Genomic DNA, 22040 nt, shown 5'->3' with positions numbered 1-22040 from the left:
ACAACTTAGCCCAGAGGGCCTGGGAGAAAGAGAGTGGGTGAAGAGGAGGGGAGAGGAGGACATGGGGGAGCAGGAAGGTTGAACCAGGGGAAGAATAGAGGAGAGAAGGATGAGAAATACCATAATAGAAGGAGCCATTATAGGTTTGAAGAGAGATCTGGCACTAGTGAGATGTCCAGAGACCTACAGGGATGACACCAACTGGTAGTCTAGCTACCTTAAATGCCCTTCCCCAATAATGTGATTGATGACTCCCTTATATGCCATCCTAGAGCCTTCATCCAGTTGCTGAAGGAAGCAGAGGCAGACACCCACAGCTAAACACCAAACTGAACTCCTGGAAACCAGCTGCAGAGAGGGAGGAGTGATGAGCAAAGGGGTCAAGACCAGGAGGGTGAAACCCACAGAAACAGCTGATCTGAACAGGGGAGAGCTCATGGACCCCAGACTGATAGCTGAGAGGCCAGCATGGGACTGATCCAGACCCCCTGAATGTGGGTGTCAGTGAGGCGGCCTTGGCATTCTTTGGGGCCTCGGGCAATAGATCAAAATTTATCCCTGTCATCCAGATGGACTTTGGGAGCCCATTCCACGTGGAGGGATGCTGTCTCAGCCTGGATACATGGGGAAGGGCCTATGCCCTGCCCAGGATGATATGACAGACTTTGGAGATTCCCCCATGAAGGGATCACCCTCCCTGAAGAGTGGAGTGGGGATTGGGTTGGGGGTTTGGGGGGTTGAAGGGGGCGGGGAAGGAGGGGAGGGAGAGGGAGCTGGAATTGACATGTGAAGAATGCTTGTTTCTAATAAAACAAAAACAAACAAACAAAAAACTAAAAACAACTTAGCCTAAATAATATTAGAACCTATATCTTACAGCTACATTTAATATCTATATTATTACATAATGCTAACAATGTATTTAAACATAATATATACCAAACATAATGTATTTAAAACAACAAAACCACAAGATAAATAAGTAGACTACAGCACACCTGAGAATTAACCAATTTCAAGTAATACACAGAAAAGTTTTGATGAGAAGCTGAATAACTTTCCTTATGTGTATGCCCACATCAGCACCCTTCTAAAATGTTAATTAGGATAGACAGCTTGTAAAGAAGCTGTTACTTGGATCTCAGGACTTCCTTTCTTCTGGACACAATACCTACTGGCCAGGTTTGCAGGCTCTGCCGACCTGAAATATCCACAGCAATCTACCACATAGTGGCATCTTAGGTGCTTCTGTGGGGACTCTTAGCTGTGTGAGATATTTGTACACTGTGTGAAAATGCATTGCGGTGATTGGTGTAATAAAAGCTGAACAGTCAGTAGCTAGGCAGGAGGTATAGGTGAGGCTTCAGGACAGAGAGAACTCTGGGAGGAGGCGGAGTCGCCAGCCAGACACAGAGGAAGCAGCATGAGCGGTGTGGAGAGAGGAGGCAACAAGACACGTGACAGAATGCAGATTAAAATGAGTGGGTTAATTTAGTTATAAGGGCTACTGGGGCAAGCCTCAGCTAAGGCCGGACTTTCATAGTTAATAGTAAGTCCCCGTGTCATTATTAATAGTAAGTCCCCGTGTCATTATTTGGGAGCTCTGATCTACAACAGCACGTTCCAGGAATCCCTCTCTCCAAACAAAGCCAGTTAAAGGATGGAACCGTGCTGAGGACACAGCACAGCAGCAGACACAGGGAACCGGGGTGGAGGGAGCAGCAAGCAGGAGACACCACCAGTGCAGGCCTTCTTACCACCTTTAACTAATGCTCAGTGCAGGCCTTCTTACCACCTTTAACTAATGCTCAGTGCAGGCCTTCTTACCACCTTTAACTAATGCTCAGTGCAGGCCTTCTTACCACCTTTAACTAATGCTCAGTGCAGGCCTTCTTACCACCTTTAACTAATGCTCAGTGCAGGCCTTCTTACCACCTTTAACTAATGCTCAGTGCGACTGCTGGCCTGAATGGTAGAAATGAGCACCCAAGTCACTTCTTCCCTTCATAAAGCACTGCAAAGGAATTTACCAAGGTGAGGATAGTTCTTGGGGGAGGGTCCTATTCAAGAAACATAATACCTGAAATATTTCTAGACAATCATTTTTCAAAGATACTATAGTAGTCCTGGATGATACAGTGAGACTAAGTCATGACTGGTTGGTTGGCAGGAAGAGAGGTCAAGCGTGCTGGGCAGTTTGAAAAAGACATTCTGAGATCAGGAAAAACTGGCTGTGTAATTGGGGGTTTGAAAAGACAGAAGCAAAAACTAATAGGCCAAAACTGCAGTAAGCACTTCAATTCTGTCTCCCATGTGCACAAGCCTGGGTCCAACTGCCACTACAAGAGAAAAAAAGCAACCTAGATCTGTCTGAACCAATCTCATGATTAATCATATTAACAGAGTATGACCCAGATTGTTAACAACCTCGTTTAAAATCATTAACAATGAAAAGAGTAGAAAACATCTAGATTTAAGATCATACCTGTTAATCCTCTCGAGGCTCTAGGTTCCTATTCGATACAGTCAATTTTACTTAATAAGACTTGATGAGCTTTTCAGATTAAGAAAACTGTGGAATATACAGTCATTTAGTGTTTATATGTGTATACTGTGCCACACTTTGGATCTCAAATTTGTTTTAAATCCTGTTTGCTTGTTGGTACTATGACCCATAGCCAGTTCCAAAGGCTCTGAGTCCCAGTTTCTTCCTTGTTACAAAGTGAGGGCTGGCTTCAGTAGGTAAAGTGCTTGCTGTGCTGTGCGAGCATGAGGTTCTGAGTCGGTATCCCCAGCACCCATGCAAAGCGCTGATCAAAAGACACCTGACCGACTCCAGTGCTAGGAGGGGGGCAGAAGAAAGGAGGATCCAGGGGCCTTGCTGGTGAGTTTCTGGGTCAGTGAGAGACCCTGGTTTTAATTGGGAAGATATCCAATGTCAACCTGTGTCCTTCACACACATGTTCAGATAAGTGCAACCACACATACATGTACATATAAACACATGTGCATTCACACTCACAAGTGTGCAAAGGCAAGAGAGGGGGGAAGAGAGAGAGAGAGAGAGAGAGAGAGAGAGAGTCTTCATGGTTTTACTGTGACAAATGTGAACACACATAGAACTCAATAGGAGGACTGGCAACACAGGGAACATATAATGAAAGCTGCCTTGTTATTGATATTATAAAAAATACTCAAAACTATGTCACAGTTTCAGATAAGTCTAATGATCTAAAAATCCATTTTAGTTACCCCTTTTGGGAGATTCATAAATATTGGACACTCATGTAATTACAATGATAAAATTAATGTCTTCAACTGCTCTGCTTTAGCTGTCGGACAGGGAAAGGCAAAAATGAAATAAGATATCCAGATGCATTTCTCTATTACAACTTGTTGATTTGTAGAAATGAAGTGAAAATATGTGTCTTATACTGGTTAGGAAGTCGCTGGTATAAGAAATAATCCAATCCTAAGCCAGGCATTTTTAAATGCTTGGTTGTGCTTATTCATATGTGAACTTTATTCTTCAAGATGAATGAGGTAAAGCACCTGCCACAGCTTATCAGAAGTTTCAGTGGTCGATTGTGAGAGTTTTCAACCCACTATTGAGTTCCAAATAAGGACAAAATATCCTGCAATTTTCCTATCTGTAACAACTATGTCTTCTCCTTGGTGGCAACCAATATCCTGGCTTACAGAGCAATGGATGAGTCATTTTGGGTGGATCTTAAAGGTAAAGGCTAGTTATGGGGTAGTCAGAGCCTACAAAACATTCTGTTTCATGGTTATTACTACAGGAGTGCTTGATGACCACGGTGCCTGCAGCTGGCGTGGGAGCCTTGTAAAGGAAAGGGCCTGGAGGAGGAGAAAGGAAAGGCTGAGCAGAACCCTTTACTAAATGGGAACCTCAGAGATACCGACAAAGCATTCTGGAAACTGAAGATATGCCCTTAGCTACTTGTCTAAAACAGCCATTCCTTGCAGACCAGTGGCAAATTCTAAGGTGTACAACTCAAGTTCACACCGAAGCAACAGCTATCTTATATTTCAAAGGATGCCTAGCATCTGAGGCTGGTGTTGGCACACTCTTTCAGTAGACATCCTTACACTTTATGGCAACACTGTCCAAATACTGTTAAGACAGTCTTGTGGCCACAAAAACAATGAAATAGCAAAACAAACGGTCAAACAACCAGTACACTTTAATTTTCCAATCATCTTTATTACTGTATTTCTGAAAATGTTCCATATAGTGACAGTAGAACCAAGCCAGAAAGAACATACACTGGATATATTTTGGAAATGATATGATTGTATTGTATCAGTTCTACTGTGCTGTTTCCAAATGAATATGCTGTCAATACCTATGTGACTAAAAAGAGTCTCATCATTTAAGAGGAAAAAAAAACCCTTCACGAACCAGCCCAAATAAGAAGCCATCTGGTAAAACAAAAATCCATGTAAATTGTTAGCGCTAATGAAGTATGTGAAAGATAATCGATGCAGTACTGGACAGCCTAGCATCCAGGCAATAGCAGACGGAAAACGGTGGGAAGATTAATAACAAATTACACTTTCTTTCTCACACCTATCACAGTGATATCTAAGATAGGTCAGATGCTGCTAGCCACTCCCAAGTCTTAGTTAATCACAGAGAGTAAACAGATCCCTATCCTAGCCTGGAGCCCACAGGATAGGCAGCTGATTGGGGCTGAGCTTCCATACACGCACACACCGCACCTGCATCCTTTCCCTGACACACATACACAACTCTCGAGTGACCAAAGTAGCTGGGAGCTATTTCCCATCCACACCAGTGGTCTTGCTTTCCTTTGTAGATAATGCTTATCATCAGCGTGTTGGGTCAGCACCTTTCTTTGGCCTGATTCTCCCTTTTCCCTCTACTGCTTCCACATGCCTCTAAGCTAGCCCTGCTACTCAGGGTCTTCCTTTCCTTTGTAGCCAAACATCAATCAACTAGAATATAATGGACATAGCCTTAGACCAGACCTTTCTTCACTTTCTTCATATAGCAGAGAGAACAGTCCTTCAGAACCTAAGTTTTGTCCTGTCACCTACTTTCTACCACATAAAGTAAAGCCCAGGAGGATCAGAAAAGCATCATCTGCAGTTGATCAAAGTTTTACCATGCTAAGAGGGAATCTTCCAGAGCACCAGTAAAGAGGTGCCAGGGAATATCTACATGCATCCCCACACAACAGAGGTGACTGGTTGGCCTCATCTGTATTTTCTGCTCTCTTTTATTTTCTCCATCGAATTCCTTCTACTTGTGGCATACTCTACTGTCTGTAACTTCAGCATAACAGTTTTTAGATGTCCTGCTCATGGAAGCCCTTCATACTCAAAAACTATTGCAAATGCCAGAGAAGTTTTGTTTATGTGTCGATTATAATTGTCAATAGTTACTGTAATAGAAATTAAAGCCAGGCAATGTTTAAATGCTTAATTCACCTAAAATAAAAGTCTATTACATGTTAACGTAAATCACATATCTTTATGGAACTTTATTTTCCACAACAAAACAGTGAGATTCACATCTACATTTTTTGCAAATCTCTTCAATGTCTGTTTATCATGAGACAGCTGTGTTTTCTGCATTCATTCGCTGTGATGTTTTGACTGAAGAATGTTTAAAGAAAATCAGATATGTGGTTGAAAAAAAAGATAATTATGAATATTTTCTTTGACATCACATCAAAACTTGTAAATATACCTTCTGAATCAAATACATGAACTTAACATTTTGTATTACATTAAAACTCACCTGTCCATCTTGCATTTTGAATATTTTATCTCTATGTGATCTTGATAAATACCTCAAAAATGAATAACACTATTCTGAAAATTCAAAGAAGATAACTAACAATTGGTTGTCAATGTTAAGACAATCAATAGGCAAACCCAAACGTTATATCTACTGTGATGTAACAATTTGGATCTTAGCTGAAAAGCAGTAGGGGGTGGGGGGGTGGGAAGCAGTTTTCACAAACTGGTTCATTGGGTTCTGTGTATCTTCCAAACATTGGTGCACACATGTGGTATCAAAAAATCGCATCCATTAATATAATATCTCTCCTTCACCTGACAAGGAGAGACTTCAAAAATTGAGAAGCTTGTACCAGGCATGGTGGTGCACACCTTTAATCCCAGGACTAGGAAAGCAGAGGCAGGTAGATATCTCTGTGGGTTCCAAGTCAGCCTAGTCTACATACTTAGGCCAGTTAGGGCTATATAATGAGCCTGTCTCAAAAACAAAACAAACAAAGACATAGGAGAAACTTTCTAATTTAATGGAAAAAAACAATTTTACAAATTTTTGCTAATTTTAAATTGTGTTTTCTTAAGTACTCAAATCTGAAGAAGCAAAGTCTGTCTGTCTGAGTAAAATGGGTTCCATGAAAACTGGCTGACTGAGCTGGCTACTAACCTGTGGCACGTGTTTACACATGAGACAGGTAACATGCTACACAAAGGTGCTGTGCACCTTCCCACTGCCTCACACATGTGAAAGGGTGAATCCTCCAGGGTGAAGATTCAAAACATAATGCTTCCTGCTACTTCAGCTACATTCTTAAATGAAACTGATCATTTCCCCAATGCTGAGTGGTGCCACTTCCTTGATTTATGCTAAAGGGTCGCACAATTATGCCCACACTGCTTTTATACACAGTAAAAGAAGACAAATAAGAACACTTTTGAGGTTGTAGCCTCAAAAACAGTTGTTGACTGTGTCTAGTATGTCCTGGACATACTTCCAGAATCCAGGGCCCAGAGTGAGGCGTAACAGGCCTACAAGCATTCAAGAGTTGAGAGGTGTAGCTGACTCCCTGCTGCTCTTCCCCCTTTAGCATCCGCAACCCAGGTAAAACAGGCTAACTTTTCTCATCCCAGTTCTAGGTATCCTTGGAGCATTCCTCAGAGGCTGAGTGTGGAATGGAGATATTCCCTGGCAGCCTCTGCACGGCTGGGGACACCAGAAACAGTTCTGCACAGCTGGCTGGCTTAAGGGTGCTTCTTATTAGTTGTGTGGCAGAGACTGCCACCTAAACCTCAATGTTGAGAGAACCCTGAGATGATGCAAAGGACTCCATAAACTAGCAAGGTTACTGTCTTCAAAGGAAAAATCAGATGGTAAGATTAGGAGACTGCTGCTTCATAACTCTTCCCTAAACTGACTAACCAGATGCTCTTGCTTTTACTAGACCTTCTCTGTTACTGAGTACACCAGTTCTAACACATGGTCTTTTCAAATACAAATTTCCTTTGTTAAAAGCATTTAATATCACTCTTTAAGGAAGGTGTGTGTGAAGAGAGGATACAAATGGAAATGTGAAACCAAAAACATGCATAAGGGGTACTCTCAATAAAAATCATCATGGCCTCTCTTTTACCAGCAATCATTAAAATTCCTATGAAAAGTGACTACAAAACAAATTACTCAGTGTGTATTAGTGATTATAATCCTAACACACAAAGGAAAACACAGAGACTGAGCTTTTGATTCTTGTATAGAGACATTTGAGGGTTTGCATAGTGCTTACATACACTTTCAAGGCACAAAGCTACCACAAGACAGGTTGAAACCCAGGAAAAAAACTGGGTTTCAAGAAAGTTAGCTAACTTACCCCAAACTGAAAGACCAGTGCCAAAGATCAAACTGTAAACATCTTATAAATTATGGGAAGCAGCAGAAGCCATTTCACAAATTAAATCTTATATTGAACTTGAACTATGACATATTTAATACACAAAGCAACAATTTAAATAAGTACTTTTCTACAAACTAATAATTATTTGTTTTACTAAGTTTGTGGTCCCAGAAACAAATATGTGATATTAGTGTATATATACATAAATATATATATATATACATATGCACATATATGTATATATACATATATGAAAGAATGTTTTTATAAAGGCTAGTGTCTTCACAAACAATGACAATCTTCCTAATCAGTAATGTAATAAAAAGGTCTAATGTATATAACCACCACTACCATCACCATCATCACCATCATCGACATCATCATCATTATCACCATCTTGTAACAAGGTAATTATGATAGGTTCAAATGTGTGAAAATTATGGGTACATTTTTCATGTATCTATATTTTTAATTACATTAAAAATAATTGAACACATACTTAAATATTTAATGACACTCGTTACCAAATCAGAGACATCAACAATTCCCCTTTATTTTGCAAAACAGTGAACCTAAACTGTGAAGATACATCTAAGAATAAATGAGATTCTCATATAATATACAATTCCCTGTTCAGACTGAGTTAAAACAAATTATTTCCTTTGAAGGTTAATTCAGTTCCTTTTGAAGTTTCCTTAGAATCTATCGTATATATTGCATAAATTAGGTTAGTCACAGATAGAAAAAAAGCCTTCTGCCATATGTAAAGGTAAAGGCCTTTTCTCACCATTAATGACACTTCTAACAGCAAAGGGTCACTGACATGGATGTATATGATGTCCATTTTTACACTATGATGGACACTCAATTAAAACCCAAAGTGCTGGAACTCATTTGTTTATTACTGTACACCCATTAAATGGACACAAGAAAATGTAAAGAATCAGGCTGTGAGAGCTGTAGATTCCCTTTACATAGACATAATCTATCAGAAACAAACACGTCATTATCAGAAGTAAATGTTTATTGTGGCAATTTTAGAATGATGAAGCATTTAGCACTAGAGACTGATTTCTTTCTACAATCCTTAAGAATGGCAATCTTGAAAAGCTTCAAACGTTGCCAAGTCATGCCTTAACTGGCACAAACAATTCTTTTCCTATCTAAACTCATTTCATGCTACTACACGAGTCAAAATCAAACACCTTGTAGCTACTGAAAACTGGATTCTGGCAAAGGTGTGCATCGCAATTGCAAAACAGGAGAATATGGATGGCCAGTTTGCAGAAACTTCTCTTTCTTCCAGCTATGGCTAGAAGTGAGGGTGGTCTTCCCAGGTAATCAGAAATACCAGTGCCTTAATAACTAGGAGAAACACATAAACATGCCCTTAGTGCTAGTGCTATGGGCCCATAATCAAAGCTCTTTCAAAAGAAAAAAGAAAAAGGTGTGAAGCCTAATGTCTAGTCCAAGTCGCCTATTAGCCAAACAAATTGCTATTAACTTTAAAAAATTATTAAAGTTTTAATGTGCTTTGACTGAAACAGAATTGTACCACTTAAGCAAGTTAATTATAGTACCTTCCCCCACATTCAGTTAAAAAAAATGTATGATTTCCTTTCATTTTAACTGAAAGTAAATTGAATGAAACAGGTCTCAGTGGCATTGTTTTTCTCTCACAAAGACAGTTTCAGCTTTAAAATTAAGAAACATTATTTTTTAGAAGCTAAATTCAGATGCCATCTGGCCCAGCAGTGAAAGAGTTAACATTCAACTGAGCTGAACCAAGCTTCTGATCCATTCCATTTCTCTCAAGCTGCCCTACAATGAGCCGAACAAGTATCAACTGTAATTTGATCCAGGAGTTTATGGGGAAAAAATAACTGCACATACTCAACATGCACATTTAATAAAAATCTGTTTTAAGAGAAACATATCCAATAAACACAATTTAAGGCGTATTTAATTGTTTGATTAACTTCAAACCTGCAATCCCTTTGCTTTCCTGACTCTCTCAAATAAAATAGGAGAAAGGAGGGGGGAAAAAAAACCCAGCTCCACTGCAGGGAAAAGAGGCTTGAAAAACAACTTTGATTGGCACTTGGCCTGACCCACAGAGGAAGAAAAACAGTTTTTGGACAAAGAGCGCAAATATTTGAGCTTGCTTATTTATGTGCTTGCTTGCTTGTTTTTCTTAATACATAAGGAACAATCCTAAAGTAGATTGTAGATAGTGAGATCGACAAAAACGGCGCTGTATTCATCTTAGCTCTCAGATATGCACAGCTCAGCAATTTTAATTCATTGGTGCTGGACAAACACAAGCACCTCACCTAATGATCTCACTTGGTGCAACGGATTATATTATTCAAGGAGGCTGTTCGGATCTGTTAAAAAAAAAAAACTCTTCTGCGCCCACAGGGACATTTTGTCACCCTTTCTCTCCCTTCATCCCCATCCCCCACGAAGCGATTAAGCTAAGTAAGCTAAACAATACTGGAGCAAACTTTCTATCAGTCATTCTGGAAAGCAAGAAGCCGATCCTGGGTCGGATTTTTTTTTTTTTGTAACCACACCGCGGTGGGGGGGGGATGATAAGGAGGGCGAACCCACGTCCACCAACCCCAGCCGAAGGCACTGGAACATCCAACAGCGTTTCCCAGGGGCATAAAGTTCAAGATGCCTTCACGGTGCCTTTCGGGACCCACAGAGAATGTCAAGAGGGGGTGCCCCGGGCACGGTAGGCCTGGCAGGCAGCAGCGACCCGGTCAAAGAAAACAGCCTCGGCGGAGCGGGAGCCAGGCTCCTGCAGACCAGACAGGCTGCAGTGATTTCGGGCCAGCCTCCATCCCCGGCCGAGCCGGTCCCTCCCAGCATCCCAGCATCCCTTCAGCCTCGGGGCAGAGCGGGCAGCCAGCCCCGGGCCGGGCGCGGGGACCCCGCGGGAGGACCCTTCGCGTCTCGCCCCCCCCCTGAGCTCCGGCCGGACCCCGACCCCGGGGAGCGCCGTGGCGCCGGACGCGGCCGCGCCGTACCTTCCGCAGCACTTTCCGGCAGTTGGTGCAGAGCAGGTAGTTGGCCGAGGCCGAGGCGCTGCTGCCACCGCGGTTCATCGCGCCGACGCCGGGTTGTCACCGCGGCTGCTAGCGGAGGGCCGCTTGCTTCAACGTCCTCTTCTCAGGGGGTCGGGCGGCAGCTACAGCTACAGCGCAGCGGCTGGCTGCCCGCGCGAGCTCGGCGGGGACCGCGGCCGTGGCGCTCACCGGCCCGTTGTTTCTCCCGCCCCCATCGCCAGGACCCCCCCCCCCCCTGCCCCGCCAGCCAGGACGAGCAGCCGCGGCGGCCTCAGCGCCTCACTGCAGCCCCGCCCCCGCGGCCCGCCGCCTTCAGGGCTGCCGCGCAGGGAGCCGCCCCCTCCCGCCAATCAGACCCTGCCGGACACGCCCCTCCCGCGCCCCGCAGCCAATGAGCGGCGTCGGCCAATCGCGGGAGGCGAGAGCGCCTCGAATCTCCGGGCAAGTTAAGTTTATCTCCGAGGCTCAGGGCTGAAGGGTGACCGCGGGTTAGTTAGGTAGTGGGGGGGCGGGGGAGGAGGGACTCCAAGCCGGCCAATGAGAGGCGGAGGGCGTGGTGTATGCAAATGAAGCCGGGGCTCTAGCGCCACCCTCGGGACAAGCCACGCCCCCTCGGCGAGGTCGGCGGGGCGGGGGGGGGGGGGGAGCAGAATGGAGCGAGATTAAATAGCTGGAAGCTAGAGCTCGCTAGAGGATCTGAGACCGAGCGAAACGTTTCCTGATCTCTCGGGGGTGGAGGAGGGAGGGAGGGGGAGGGGGAGCAGGGTGGACGCTAGAACGTTCCTTCCTCTGGGGCAGAGGTTCGGCTTTCTCTCGGTCGAAATCTAAGAATAGCTATGAGGAAGACTGCGGTCTTGCACCTCTTTGCACTCAGAAGTCTCAAAGAACTTTATGCTTCTCTCTGCGAGACTTGTGCGAAAGACCAGCTAGCTCCCTAAGGCTGTAGGGAGAGTGGTCTGGGTTCGAGACAATCTGATGGAGTTGGGGACCCGGAGACACCTCTTTGGTGTAGGGGTTCTTCCTTCTGTCTGACAATCATTCTCGCAGCAAAGAAAGTTCCTTTATATCATGAACAGGTCAGAGGTTTCTCTCTCTCTCTCTCTCTCTCTCTCTCTCTCTCTCTCTCTCTCTCTCTCTCTCTCTCTCTCTCTCTCTCTCTCTCTCTCTCTCTCTCCCTCTCTCTCTCTCCCTCTCTCTCTCTCTCTCTCTCTCGTACGAATTGCCATTTAAAACGACTGGGCTGGACCTTCCCCTCCCAAAGCTGACAACAGTGAGTCAGGTTTGGCTCCTGTGTTCTGGAGGCAGAAGACAGAAGTCACCCACCGCGGAAAGCTCTGCTGGTGGGATGCCCAATGCAGGCGAGCCAGGGAGCCAGGTACCCCGAGGAACCAAGCGTGGACCGAGGATTGCGGGCCAGTGCTCCCGCAGCCTGCTCCCCAGTGAGAACAAAGACCGCGCTGAGCCAGCGCCTGATTGGTGCCCGGTGCTCACCGGTGTCGCCGGCCCACGACAGGGTGCTTCTGCCGCTGGCGCTGGCGCAGAGCACCAGGCTCCCAGGAACTGCAGTTCCCCAGCCGGCCTTGGCAGTGACCACACCGCACTGCGTGCTATGACATCACCTGTTTTTGCTCTGGAGAAGCTAATCTGTATTCTCGGCTTCTCCTTTTCCAAAGGTCTCAAGTGTGTCAGGATTTGTGGAGGCCTGCAGTTTGCAGAATGTATCTGTGGAGATGATTTGCAAGAACTGACCCACTGGTTTACGTTTCTTGTATTATTATTATTATTGTGTTTTTATTTATTTAACACACTCCCAGCGTTAGGGATTTAATGTAGTACGGTGCAAAATCCTGAAGGCGCACTTGGAGGAGCTCTCACGTTTAGCATAACAAAGCCTTTAGACCAAACTGGGCTGTTCAAACTGCCAATCTCTCCCATCCTCAACATCTGTCTCTCTTCCATCCCCTTTAGAGACCTACACCTTAAACAAGCCTACACAAAGAACAAAGGGAATGGAAATCTGCCCGCATGGGCTTTAAACAGACTGGAAACCCCAAAGGTCTAGGTGATACGGTTAGGTAAGTGCGAAGGTCCGTTTAGCTAGCTAAGAGTGGCTTGATACTGGGTAGATCGGCAGTGGTTTGGGTAAGATGCTAAACACTCACTTTAAAGAAACCTTCAAAGCAAGAAAACTCAATGAAGGAAAAGATTACTGCGTGCCCTTCATTGCAGAGAAGCAAGAAATCTAGGCAGAAAGTCAGCAAGGCATAGTTTTTATGAAAAATGAGACACATATGTGAAAAGTATCTGTGCCCTGATAAGCAACAAGATTTGTGTTCCCATTTTGCTGAGTTTCTTGGGCTATACTCCTGGCTGGATCTCTCTCTCTCTCTCTCTCTCTCTCTCTCTCTCTCTCTCTCTCTCTCTCTCTCTCTCTCTGTTCCACTCTATAGCCCCTGCTATCTGGGAATTCACTATGTAGACCAGGCTGGCCCCAAACTCCCATAGATTCAGGTACCTGCCTTTTTCTCCCAATTGCTGTGACTGAAGGGTTGCACCACCATGTCCCGTGGTCTTTCTTACAAAGCTAACTTGTGTATACATATTAAAACAAAGGAGAAATTAAAGGAGGAACTGAAGTTTGTGCAGAGATTGAATTTCCCTCAAATAACACTTTACTTCAAATTGTTTTCTAATATTTTATAAACTTTTCCTTTTTTCCAGTGTAACAGCAAATGTCCCTTTTGCAAAAAGGTCTTTTGCATTCTTTACTAAATAAATCCCAAGAATACTCACCATTTTGGCACAACTACCATCCCCTATCTAATAGCACACGTCGGCACAACTAACATCCCATACCTAAGATGACTAAAGGAGGTTTGGTCCCCCACACTCCACTTGGATATCAGTCTTGCCTTCACTACCATTTGTTCTGCTATAAATCGTGTACTGCACTGTGACATTTTCACTTTGTTGTTGTTTATTTTTTGTTTTTCAGGACAGGGTCTCTTTACACAGCCCTAGTAATCCTGGAACCCACCGCGTAAACCAGGCTGACCTCGAACTCAGAGATCTGCCTTCCTCTGCTTCCTGAGCGTTGGGACTGAAGGTATGCACTGCCATGCCTGGTCTTTGCTTGTTGGTCAGTTGTGTGGGGGTTTTGTGACATTTCCTATATTGAACCATGCTGTGTATGTATGCTCCCCTCCTGAGTGCTCAGTGTAATCAAGTCATTCTCAGCACTCAGCAATTGGCCTTTTTGGTCCTCATACCATGGCTTCCATCACACTTGGTTTCTCTCCTGGTAGAATCCAGCTTCTAGCGCAAAGCCATGGAGATCAGAGGCAATGGTAGCAGTGCTTTCCTTCTGCCAGGGTGGTCCAGGGACCACGCCAGGACACAAGGCTTGGGGTGAGTGCCTTCACCTACTCAGCCACCTTGCTGCTCCCTATCTACTTCACTAAAAACTTAGAGTGATATTTTCTTAAAGATTTTTACATGGTGTGAAATACATGTCATAATCATTTTGCTGATTTTGAAATATTCTTCCAAGTGGGATTTTTTTTACAAGCTATGCATTACGTTATAGGACTTGGGTGCTTCATGCCTACTTTGCCATTACTCATTGGCTGAATTTTCTACATTATTTCTGACTGTTGTAATGCTGTGCTAAACTTCCTCATATATAGGTTTTGGTAACATCTCTCATATCATTTAAGGCTCTTGAATACTTGTTGATCTTATTTGGTGGAAAGGTTTGAAAAAGACAGAGTGAGAGCAGCCATTTGAATACACAGATCTGATGTATTGTCTCCGTGTCGGTCCATTAGTATTTTCCCTATCATTATTACATCTCTACCTTGAATACCCTCCCTCTACTGCAGAGTCATTGCTCTTCTTCTGTTGAAAGATTTCCTGATGGACTCAAACGCTTGTCCAAGCATCCGTGGTGCCCCTCTAGGCCTCTTCTTTATCATTAAGCTCTCCATGGAAGTATGCAAAATGTTTTCTCATCAGACTTTGAACCTCTGAAGGGCACAGATAAGGTCCCATGAAATCCCTAAATCTTAACTGGGCTCACAGCAAAGGGCTTAGAAAATCCTAAAGAGGAATGAGTTTGCATTCTTACTTTCAAGCATTCTTTCAGGGCAGGCCTGTTTCATCTTTAATAACAGTGATGAGATCTTATAAAAGAATTCTAGTAAATATTTGTGAATAGAATGGCCCATAAAAACCAATGCTGTGGAGAAGAAAGATTGGGTCCAAGTCTGTTTGTCATAATTCCTTATTTGGATTGAACATGATTATTGCTTGGGGCTACTCTGATAGAAGTAACGCTCTTGACACAAATTAGGTATGTAGGGAGTGCTGAGGGAAATGTTTTATGTTAAGCTCTCTTGAAAGTGAATTTTGGACTTATCTAGAGACTCTCATCCCATTAACCTATTATCTCCTATGTGATTGCTAAGTAAAGATTCAGTAGTGAGAATCAACTACTAAAGACATCTTCAATATCCTATTCCTGGTTTGTGATCTCTGTCTCTCTGTCTCTGTCTATCTGTTTCTCTCTCTGTCTCTCTCTTTCTGTCTCTCTCTCTATCTCTGTCTTGCTCTCTCATGCACACACACACACACACACACACACACACACATCTAAGGCATTTGGTCTTCAAAGAAAACTTGCAGTATTTACACATTTGCAAATTCTGTGATTTGTTTCCTGCAGAGGAATCTGTGCTTCACACAGTTATAAGTTGATTGCTCCCTTAGAGCTGTTAGATTCCTGTTATGTTTTTTTCCTGTGGCCCTAGACCAATACAACTGTGGGGAGGAGAAACGAAATCACTTATAGGAAGGCCAGGGCTTAGTCTCTTTCCATCCCCTCAGTCATCCGCCATTGTCATGAGTATCTGCTATATATGCTAAGGTGTGGCTCCTACTAGCTTTTCCTTAATGTGCCACACTGGGTTCCTAGCCCACACCCTTTGTAAGACTGATTACAAGCAAAACCCCACAGATATGGTGTCAGTTTGTTTCACTGCCCAATGGCATTTGATTTCATGTTTTTAAAAGTGAATTTAGTTTTAAACATTTATTACTCAGGAATTTCTTGTACCAAAAATATCAGATTTTTGAAACTTTGTGAGATCTGGTCATGTGGGCTCTCTTCCTGACATGCTAACTTTCTGTTGAGCTCAGTGGCAGCTGCTGGGCACCTAAATTACTCATCTGTTTATTTTTACACTTAACTTTATTGTGGAGTGTGAATTAAAAGTAAATGTTATTTCCCAACTCCAACAAAAGTTGAGAAAAAGGGTCAAATGTATGACAGTGTGACTTATCCTGAGGAGTGTATGTGGATATCCTAATGAGTGTGTGTGAGTCCATGCGCATATGCACACGCACACCTGTCCGTCTATCTGTGTTCCCTCCCCATGATAGGAAGGATAATTGTGTAACAACAGCTACTATTCATTATGCATTCAACCCCACTCCTTACCCTAATTCTGCTTTCACCCCCTTTTTAATTGTTGCTTTAGAATGAAGAGACTACAAAAGAGATGGGCATGACAGTAGTGACAGGACAAAAGCAAAACTACAACAAAACCACACACACACACACACACACACACACACGCACGCACGCACACGCACACACACACGCACGCACACACAAACACACATATACACACATGCACCCACACATACCCTCACACGCACACAAACACACATACACACACACATACCCTCACTCGCACACAAACACACACACACACACACACAGAGGAGGGCAGAACAGGCACATTGAAAGGTTTCTTTGTGTGCTAAAAGCACTGGGCACCAGTGTGTTGGCTTTGTCCCTTTCTAGATACATGAGTTTCGTCAACTGTAAGAGGGATAATAATACTACCTGTCCTCAAGGGTGGCTGTAGAGACGGCATGAGCTAATGCCTGTGGTGCTCACCAGCGTGAGAAGAGCAGTACAGCAGCAGCTGCTGCAGCAATGTGAAGGTGCCATGCTTTCCACACACTGTGACAATGGTCTGGCTCTACGCAAGCACTTTAAAATCATCACTAGCTTATAAGACATACTGTAATATAAAAGTTGCTTCTTCCATTGCAGGTCTTTTTTTCTGACATTTGGTTTTGAAAGTAAGATAATACGGGATAGTGAAGATAGCAATGTACAGAAATGAGGACTTAGTACAGTACCACTGTCAACTAGATGATACTAGGCCTCACCTCTCCAATCTCACAAGGATAAGTGGTGATTAAGTTGAACAAAGACCAGATTCCAGCTTTGTAAGGACTTAAAGCATGCACTATCAGGAACTGTCTTTAAGGAAAAAATAATGCTACAAATACAAAATTAATAATAATAAATCACTGTAGACATTAGCACTGTATGGTATGTAGAAATGACTGTGATCTCCATGAAGATTGCTCATGCTGTCCAGACTCGAGAGCTATTCTCATTTCAACCTTCTTAGGAAGACAAAGATACTCTGCTATCCCATGCCTCCAGCATGCAGGAAAGTGGGAAGAAGTGAGTAGGAACAAGGAAAGAGTAGTCTTTGACAATAGTGAGTAAAATACTTATTTCTAAAATTTAATTAACATAGAACTATGCTAATACCTGTTTTGAAACTCTCCTGGGTCTTTGAGGGCACAGTATTGGTGATAAATCCTAAAGTTTTGATTTTACTAGCCTCTCAAGCATACTTTAAGTTTGTGTTACCTTTTCTTTATGTCCTGAGTACATTCCTGTCACTCTGCTCATCTCCCTGAGACTCCAAACTCACTGCCCCAAAGTCTTTTGGGGAGCAAATATAATATAGATGACAAATTGCATCCATGATGCCCATCTACAGAAAAAAAATTTGTATTTTTTTCTGTAAAGATATTCATGAAGTACATTGGCTGTCTAAGTGTTATAGAGGGAGAATCTCACTGGGACATCCATGTGAGAATAAGGCCGTTTATAAGTAGGGGCTGTCTAATACAAACACAGAGGAGCCTTATGTAAGACCTGGAGATCTTAGAATAGTGTTGTGTTTTAAAGGGTTTTCAGGAATCAGCACATCAAACTAAGACTGGAGGGCCCTCATAAGGACATAATGATCTGCACTGCAGTTTTCAGAGCTGTGATATGCTGAGACTCTAGACATCCATCTCCCAGGAAAGTTTTACTCCACTGGGTATTTATAGTATTTGAAAATCTAAGAGGTATTCAAAAGCTCTTCAGATGGAAACAATGAAATGCACCAGAGTTTGCTAACTGAAATCGCGTGGACATAATATTTTACCAATAAAAGTTCCCAAATCATCTCGAAGTTGTAAACATCTTTTCAAATGCAAGCATAAAGTCCACCCTTTGGCCTTGTTAGTGAGGAGATAATCTCCATTTCAATAAATGTTGCAACCATGCATCACTTCAGAAATGTAATACTGGTCTAAGGTGATGCATGCAAACATGAATTGCAAGCTTGTAACCACAATAGCAATTTATGAGATGCAAGAAGACTTCAAGTTTGGAAGCATGGGCTATGAAGTATGTGTGGTCTAATTATCTCTCTATTCCCACTCTTTGTTTTTTCAACCCTTACCAAGTAGTAAGTTCTGGTAGTAAAATGACAGAAGTCAGTCTTATGATCTAATGGTGTGGCTGAGGCATAATCTTGGCATTGCCAGAGAAGAGAAACGGAAAATGGAGGATAGAGAGGAAAAGATTACTAGCAAAGATCTCAGAGAGACCTTTATGCCTCTAACTAGATGTCCTTCAGTAGTGGTGTTGGGGACATTTGGGGAAGAATTCCTGTATATTCACGCAGTTACAACACCAAAGAGATGTCCTACAAGCACTGGGGTCATGTGGAGCAGGGTAATGATGGGCTCGCACCCTCCTTCCTTGTCCATTGCTTAATGCTTCCTTGAATTTATGCACAGCACCTCCTATGTGCAGGCACTTCCTTCATCATAGAGCTGACATCAAGAACACAAGAGTCACAATTTAAAACAGAGTCAAGGAAAAGAACCTTAAACAAATATACTAGTGGCTGCTGTACTAGAAGAAAGAACACAGCAGGAAATAAACAGCAGGGTTGGTCACCTGGTTTAAGCCTCCTAGTTAAAGTGAAACATAAATCCAAGTAGTGGCTGCCTTTTCTCATACTCAAGAGTGATGCTCTGGAACCCCACGTGGGAAGCTCTTTTCTTATGCAGTTCTCATCTTGATGTTTCAATTTCCATTTCCATATAGTTCAAGCTCCATTTAAAAAACTCTCATGAGCCACCAAACTTCGACATAGTGTGAGATCCCCAGTTATTTCCTAAGAGCACGACCCCTTAAATATTCAATAGAATCTTTCCTTCTTCCCCGATGAAAGACTATTATTTAACTTTATTATCTCTCACACTGCTGACTTCCATCTGCATATATGCAAGTTATATGTATGCACCACTTCTAGTTTGCTCATGTGCATTAAGCATATAAATTACTTGAAGATACCATTGCTCTGCAGTCTCCAAACCTTGTAACACCACAGTGCTAATCATTGTCTATATAGCAATAGGAGCAACTACCACCATATACTGAGAACTTACTGTATGCCAAACATTATGCAGTAATCTGCATACATTATCTTATCTTGAATAATATATTATTTGTAAACCCTCAATGAACTGGTTGTATTGTATCCATTTTGCATATTATTTATAGTGATAAAGGTCTAGTGAGGGTTATATAGTTGTTTCAAGGGAGAATTGTGATTTGAACTTGTATTTACAGTGTTATATGATTCCAATCTTGAATACTGTATTCGGTCAGTAATTAATGCAACTATTACTTGAATGAATTCTTTGTGTTATGCTATCCAACTGCCAGGTGGATTGGTTTAGATCTGTCATACATTATATTTGGATACCTCTGTGACATTTTTTTTGAAATAAACGTTGAGATTGGACAAAAAAGTACTCACCATTCCCTATTCTAATAGCTTCAAGATTAATTCAAACTATCTTGACTTCATTTATTTATTTATTGTGAATGTTTGTGGGCACACAGCAGCCGCAGCATGCTGGTGGGAATGAGAGAACTTTCGCGAGCTGGTTCTTGCCTTCTTCCGTCTGCGTTACAGGAGTCTTTCTAAGTAGTCATGGTTGGTGGCAGATGCCTCTGCCACTGGGCCACTTGTGTCCTAGCATCCGTTTCCCATGGATATGTTGCTCTGAAATAAAGCAATGAGATGGTCTCTGGGTAAGGGAAATACTTTTGTTTGCATGTTAGGTTAAAGTCCCAAATGCTTCAGTGTCTGGTGACCCATATGCACACGGCTAGACATGGAGATGCAGAGATGGACAGCAGATGATAGACTGGGAAAGGGGATCTTGTTGTTCTCACATACTGTATCAAGGCAATACCAGAGCTTTTGCAATTAGTGGGTTTAGTTACAAAGATGAATCAATTGTTTCCACACAGCCTGTCAGCAGCGTGAGATATTTATACCAATGTGCCGCATTCATATCCTCCTGTCAGGAGATCTTTCTGCTGGTGGCCTCATTCTACACAGCCATGTCTCCATTTCTGGGCCCTGTCCATCCATGCACGGATTCCCTTGACACTGTCAAATCTCCTGCCACTACTATACTGTGCCCGTGTTTCTTTTGAGCAAACAAGATTAGTTAGGACAATCTTCCTTCTTTCCCATGTCAAACCCCCCTCCATAGGAACTATACTCTTAGTTCTCGCCAATAAAAGGCTGTAAATCTAGATATTCCAAAAGGAAGAACTAGAACGTATGGGCTAGAAAGCCCCACATTAGTTTTTACACACTAAAAACTTCTTAGAGTTTCATTAAGAAAGTGTGGTGTTCATTAATGATCAGTGATCAGTAACTATTACTCATAGTGCCTCTCTCTCCAGGTTTAAGGTTGAAGTGGTTCTCATATGTCCCTTCTGTCTACTGCCTGAAGAGAAAATGTTGAGACAAAAGCTTTTATTCAGACTTACTGCCTGTGGATCCAGCCCAGGGATTTTCTAGAGTTTATGAGTTCCAAGATTAAAATAATGCAAAACAACTCAAAATCTGTTAAACGTCTCCAAAAGTTTCTGAAATCTTAGTAGTCAAGGAAAAAGACAGTGATTGAGAGCCCTGCAGTGTCAGGCTTCAGGTTACTCCTCGCTGTGTTATACCACGGGGTGTGGAGGGGCCCAGGAGATCATCCTGTATTGCAAATACAAATGTGTAGAGATGTTTTCACTAGACTCAATTTTCCTGAGTGGAATGTGTCTGAACAGCTAACTGTTCTGTTTCTAGAGAACCAATCATCAGCAACTATGGAGTGGTTTAAATTATGATCAGAAGCAGTCAGCTTCATTTCTTGGGAATTCAGCCTTGGGACTCTGAGACACTCGCTGGTTATCAGTGAAGTCAGGTGCGGGGGAATGTCACAAACTGCACACACATTTGGTCGTTGATGGGGGAAGTCCTGTGTATATGTCAATAAAGCACTGTTGGGCCAATAGGGAACCAAGATAGGTGGGACTAGGAGTCCAGGAGAACTCTGGGAAGGAGAAACACAGAGAGTCAAGATGTAACACCATGGGGTAGGAAGCCCGGAGCCATTCTCCAGTAAGAGAAATACTTAGATTAACAATTATGCGGTAATTACTTAAGTCAGAGCTAGCCAGTAAGAAATAAGCAAGGCCAACAGCTTCATAATTAATATAGCCTCCTGTGTGCTTATTTGGGACTCATGCGGCTCTAGAACCAGGCTGGCGGGAAGGCTTCTCTCAAGGAAAGGCTTTTCTTTACAGGTCGTACAGGAGCAGGTAGAGACAGAGCAAGGATGCTGGTCCAGAAAGAAAGAGGAGGTCCTCTGTGGAAGAAGGCCAAAGCCGTTGAGCTGGAATTTTCTGCTCATGCTCTTTCTCTCTGTCTCTCTTTCTGTCTCTCTCTCTCTTTCTGTCTGTCTGTCTCTCTCTCTGTGTCTCTGTCTCTCTTTCTCTCTCCCCCTCCCCTCTCTCCTAATTTCTACTGAGCTCATCCCAGGCCCATCAACTCTCACATCTTCCTCACTATCTTTTGTGAAATAGTTTTCTCTGGAAAATAAAGGGATCCTTCACTGGGCGGTGGTCTTCTTTGTGGATGAGACGAAGCAGAATGTCTCCCTGGTGATCCTAGGACGATGGTCACTGGCCCAGCTGTGGGTGAGATGGAACTGTTGCTTTATCTGTAGGTACAAGATCCGACACTTTGGGCTTTCTATTTCTCATTGAAGATGCTGACACCTAGAG

General features: G+C 43.0%; 1 protein-coding gene across 1 annotated transcript in view; it reads right to left on the bottom strand.

Annotated features, from left to right (window-relative positions):
• The window catches only part of Sesn3 (sestrin 3), a 56776-nt gene extending 45816 nt beyond the window's left edge, over positions 1-10960 (bottom strand). Inside the window, exon 1 of the mRNA XM_005084022.4 lies at positions 10709-10960. Within this exon, the coding sequence (XP_005084079.1) occupies positions 10709-10786 (78 nt within the window). The 5' untranslated portion in view covers positions 10787-10960. The remainder of the gene's footprint in view (positions 1-10708) is intronic.
• Positions 10961-22040: the final 11080 nt, after the last annotated feature.

This window comes from Mesocricetus auratus, unplaced genomic scaffold (assembly GCF_017639785.1).
Source record: "Mesocricetus auratus isolate SY011 unplaced genomic scaffold, BCM_Maur_2.0 Super-Scaffold_100044, whole genome shotgun sequence".
In the NCBI taxonomy this organism is placed as follows: Eukaryota; Metazoa; Chordata; class Mammalia; order Rodentia; family Cricetidae; genus Mesocricetus; species Mesocricetus auratus.
Note: the sequence above shows the minus strand (reverse complement) of the source record. Positions and strands in the feature narration are given on the sequence as shown.